The sequence below is a fragment of the Microtus ochrogaster genome, unplaced genomic scaffold (assembly GCF_000317375.1).
Source record: "Microtus ochrogaster isolate Prairie Vole_2 unplaced genomic scaffold, MicOch1.0 UNK46, whole genome shotgun sequence".
Taxonomy (NCBI): domain Eukaryota; kingdom Metazoa; phylum Chordata; class Mammalia; order Rodentia; family Cricetidae; genus Microtus; species Microtus ochrogaster.
This window is the reverse complement of record NW_004949144.1, coordinates 114,562-119,896: the sequence shown is the minus strand read 5'-3', so window position 1 is coordinate 119,896 and position 5,335 is coordinate 114,562. Positions and strand designations below refer to the sequence as shown.

General features: G+C 35.1%; 1 protein-coding gene across 1 annotated transcript; it reads right to left on the bottom strand.

The window, feature by feature from the left end:
• Window positions 1-3,696: 3,696 nt before the first annotated feature.
• LOC101994938 (taste receptor type 2 member 140-like) lies at window positions 3,697-4,635 on the bottom strand. Its single transcript, XM_005369232.1, has one exon. The coding sequence runs from the start codon at window positions 4,633-4,635 to the stop codon at window positions 3,697-3,699; it is 939 nt and encodes a 312-aa protein (XP_005369289.1).
• Window positions 4,636-5,335: the final 700 nt, after the last annotated feature.

Below are 5,335 nucleotides of genomic sequence, written 5' to 3'. Positions count from 1 at the left end.
GCTCCTTCAGCCAATAGCCACTGAGATACCAGCCCAATGGGGCATGGTCTCTTTCTCTTTAAAAAGCAGTGGCAGCCCTCTGCTCACTCTCTTGCTCCAGACACTAGACTCCTTTCCTAGCTGTTGTGTAGGATGGTGTTCTGTAAGTTGTTTCCCCTCAAATAAATAATACTTTGAATCCAAACTGGTGTGGGATTGTTTCATGCATTATTAAATTTTCAAAGAAATACCAAATAAATTTAAAGACAGCTAATGAATTGTTGTTATATCCATAGATCACAGCATATTTCAGCCCCCATCATAGAAACTTCTTCATGTGGTAAATGACAATGAATATAGGAACTCTCACCTGCCCATATTAACAGAACAAAAGACTGGGGCCTTCTAAGCTCTAAACTGAGCAGTCATAATACAACCCTCCCTACAAACCTAAGGAATTTTTATGGAAGAGGACAAAGAAAAACTATGAGAGACAAAAAGTGGGTAACAGAAAAAAAAATAAAAACTTTTTTTGATAAAAACGCTGCAGTTGTACATGTGAACTCGGAGCAATTGTAACAACATGCACAAAACGTAAGCAGGCTCAGGCTACACAAAATGCCAACATAGAAAGAGGAAGGCTGAAAGAAAACCCTACCTCTAACTTTGAGGCTACAGGCTTTGACAGCTGTGGGAGAAGAAACAGTGGAGTCAGTGAGTCAACCACACACTGGGGCAGGCCCCATCTCAAGAATAAAACAGCAACAAGAAGTGGACTCCATGTAGATGAAGAGAAGTGAAGAGAACTCAAAATTTGGGTGTGAAGGTAGAGAAAGTGGAGACAACAGTTATGGGAGCTTTTGGAGGACTGAGATAATATGTTCAAAACACATTGCATGGAATTTCCATAGGATTAATAAAAAATATTCTTAAAATAAGAGAATCAAAGAAAAGAGAGAACAAAACCCCTATACATCACAAGAGCAAATTCTTTTCTCTCTTTTGAGGTAAGGAAATATAGAATCAGATCTTAGCCACCACGAACAAACAAAACAAGCTGAGGCTATTGGCACACCAGAAGTACCAGGATCACTTCCACCAGGGGCTTTAAGGACACCCTTCTTCACATGATCATTATTTGAACCCAGATGAACTACAATTGAAAGCACTGTGTTAACTATACCAAAGGAAAAAATTCTGGAGACAGTCCAAGGAGTAAGAATTGTATCACCAGGGACATCTTTTTCTCCCAGGAATACCCAAGCCATTTTCAGTGCTATAAAGACATTGGCAGATTTTCCAAATCCAAATATTCTCACACTAACTGGATGAAAAACAAGCTCATATTAACTAAGCCTTTGTTACTGGTTATGATTAATAATCTCCTGATGAAAATTCTAGCAATACTGTTTCTGGGTGGACAAGGAGTCCTATTTCCTTTGTGTTCATTTTTCATTTACCTTTGAGAGTTTAGTGTATGTGCACCATTTCTACATCCTTTTTGCTCCCTCAGAAATCTCCCATATACTTTTCCTTGCTCTCTTTCAAATTCATGACCTGTTTGCTTGCATGATTTTTGTTACACACACACACAAATAAATTTTTCAGTCTGAATGATATTCTACTGACTTTTACATTCTGTGGACCATGTAAGGAGGAATGCAACATTAAGTAAGACAATCCCTTAGCTCAATGCTAGCTTTATAGAAAAAAACTACTAGCCAACAACAACTTGAACCATGCATTGTATGACCTCACCACCAGCCCCAGACTTCAACTGCTGGTCCTGAGTGTAAAGCTGAATTCTCATTTACTAGCATGCAAATGGAGGCATACTCTCTTTCACTGTTTTGCAAGCATTTTCCTTTCTCTAGCATCTTTGAAACTTGAGCTCATGAAGTATGAATGTCATTATAAGTTTTAGCATTACAAATTTTTGCTTTGTTTTTTTTTAAAAAAAAAAAAAGAATGAGTGCTGAATAGAGGGATGGTGAGGTTTAGTCCTCAGGTGATATCGTGAATGATCCTTCAAATCAGGATTTGGTTTCAGTAGATAAATTGCATTCATGAACAAGAGGTTTTTTCTTTCTATGCTGTCTGATTGTATATAGGATCTCCTTGGGAAATTTCTCTTTCTACAATTATCTGCTGGTAATTAATGTCTTGTAGCTTCATTATATTCAGTCAAAGAGTGCACACACAAACACACAGTGCACACAGACACACACACACACACACCATTACAAGGCTGAGAGCAAGAAACCATTCAAAAAAATCATTGCTGTAATCACTGAGCTATAATTCCAGTATGGCAGTAAATCTAATGTGCTGATGGAGCTAAAACTCCTAACAGACAGGAATCTTGCTAGAAATGTTGTGTAAGTTTTTTGCAGTGGTGCTAAAAAAGCCTTCTGAGTGCTGTGTTTGTGGTTTCCCAGTGCCATGGCAGCATAGTAGAAGAAAAGTGGACAGGCTACCATCTTCATACTGAAAATATGAGATTTCTCTGAAATTTGTTTTTTAGTGAAAATTGTGCTGTGTACATCCATTTTTATCTCCCTATGAATTGTATTGTGTTTGAAATGTTACCATTATGCAATTTACATTTTATCTTTTATTGATATTTACGCTATTTATTTATATTACCAAGAAATCCATAGTTTGACTCTTATCTAGTTTTTCTTTTACTGAGCTTTACCTTTGTTAACATTTCTTATTCATAGGTTCCATCTCTAAATTCATTCAACTGCAGATACTTTACAAAGCAGAGAATTTCTCTCAGCACTGAATATATATGTACTTTTATTTCTTATTGTTTCCTAAGCAAGAGAATAACAAACAACTACTAACTGCACAATTTTCCTGTTTCCTAATTCAGTCCTTTAACCTCTTTTCAAAAATGAAATTTATTAATACAATATTCAAATATGGGTTGAAATTTTCAAATGTCAATGAGCCATGTATAAGTATTATAACTTCCTCCTCTGAGTAACTACCTATTACACATGTTCACATTTTAGAACATGTGTATCCCCAACAAATTGCCTCTGAAAGACATACAGAAAATAAACTAATATTTTTCCAATAAGTAGGTAGGCCGGGCGATGGTGGCGCACGCCTTTAATCCCAGCACTTGGGAGGCAGAGGCAGGTGGATCTCTATGAGTTCGAGACCAGCCTGGTCTACAGAGCTAGTTTCTGGACAGGCTCCAAAGCCACGGAGAAACCCTATCTCGAAAAACCAAAAAAAAAAAAAAAAAAAAAAACAAAAAGATTCTAAGAGACTGTAAATAAACAATGTTAGAAGAGAAAACTTATAAAAACAAAGCTAGTAATAAGAAAGCGTTCCTTCTAACGCTTCACAGAAGTCTTACAACAGATTTAACATAATTGGACACATGCCACATGAATATACACACAAATATTTTACATATTAACATAAATCATTTTAAAATGTCAACGTGATTAATTATATATAGAAGAATTATATTTTGCTAATGTTATGTGTTCATATATTTATTTAGTCCTATTTATTTTATATTTATCCTATAAAACTATATTTTTCTACGAAGGTATTAATAGTTAGAGAAATGCCAAAACTATACAAAATTTTGCAAAATTCACAATGTTACAAGTGAAGTACAGAAGGTTGAAATTTATACAAAAATAATTTATTAACAACTAATGTTTCTCTAAAATACAAAAGATGATGTACATTTTAGGAAACTGAGAGCTCCACAGCACTGAGCCTGCACCTCAGCCACCACATCATGGAAATAAATGCCTGTCTAAGTTTAGTGTTTCCAAGAATCAAGACATACGAGTGGCCAGAAGGGAAAGCAACTCCAGTAATGCAGAAAAGGAGAGAAACTGAATTTTTCTGCTTATATTCAATATCACAAAACTGCAAAAGAAGTGAGAGAAAAAAAATGCTGTACAGTAACAGGAAACTGACCACCATATGCAGGGCCCTTATGTGGGCTGCCTTGCTGACATCTCTAGAACCTTTGGTGTTGTACCGCATGCTCTTCAGATGTTGCCACAGGGAGAAGATGAGCAGGAGAAACACAGTCAGGGTTACGGTGAAGGGGATGAGTGTGAACATAGTGTTGGTAAGTAAAACAAGCCTAGCAACTTGAGAATAATTACTTGATATGGCACTGAAGAATATATTTGCTTCAATTCTGTAAATGATGATATCAATGTGTGTGTCTATGACTAAAACATTTAAAAACAGGAGGAGCAGAGATGCCAACAGTGTCCCTGAAACCATTTTTTTTACTCTCCACTTTAGATGAAGAAAAATAGAGTTTGAAAAATTGGCTATCTTGAGAAAATAGAAGATGCTGAGACATGTAGCAAGCCAGACACTGAAATGATTGGTTACTGTAAAGAAAATACAAGTTTGTCTCACAATTTCTCTAGTTATTATTGTGGCTGGATACCATTTATATACAAATAAATGTGCAATTAGCGAAAAGAAAAAAGCAATTCTGGAAATTGCCAGAGTAGTCAAGATCTGGTCTATGAAAGATATCTTTCGCCTCTTTACCCAGTCCATAACGTTCACTAGCACTATGAATGCATTGCCTAAATTTCCCATTAGAAATTCCACACTTAAAGTAGTTAATAATATGCAATATAGGACAACATTCATTGTTTCCAAGATGATGCTCCAAATTCCACTATAGTGATAAATATTTGTGAATACAGTCTTCTGGTGTATGTATAGCTGATTCTTGAGAATTCATAACAAACAAATATAATGAACTTGTATGTACAATGTCAAGTATGCATTAAGATTTTCTAATGAAGTAGTTTATAGTTTTCTTCACAAAAATCTTACACTTCGCAAGAGAACCCAGGTGAGCGTCATCCAGATGCTTCATACCTTACACACAATGTACCAGACGGAGTTCTCCACATTTGATGCTAAAGAAAGCAGAATTCACAAGCACTATCATTAAAACAAATAAATTTATTTGCATTGCTTTGACTGTTTGCATATTGAATTGTAACCATTTAATCTCTGATAAGGAAAAAAACACCATAAAAATCTAACTCACATAAAAGGTAAAGTATTTTAACTTCTATGTAACATAAGATTTCCATTAAATATTTCAATATGAAGCCAGGTAGGCACATATATATATTTTCAAAAGATTTTTATACAAGCCAAAAAATTACCTAATAATCTTACCTATTTAGTTACTCTACAAATATCTGGGACTGAGATTGACAATTTTACTTTTTATAAGGTCATATATACATGCATACACATACATATACCAATATATGCCAGTTTATAAATGTGCATTTTACATCCTAATCCCTTTCATTTCTGATTGAAAGAATTC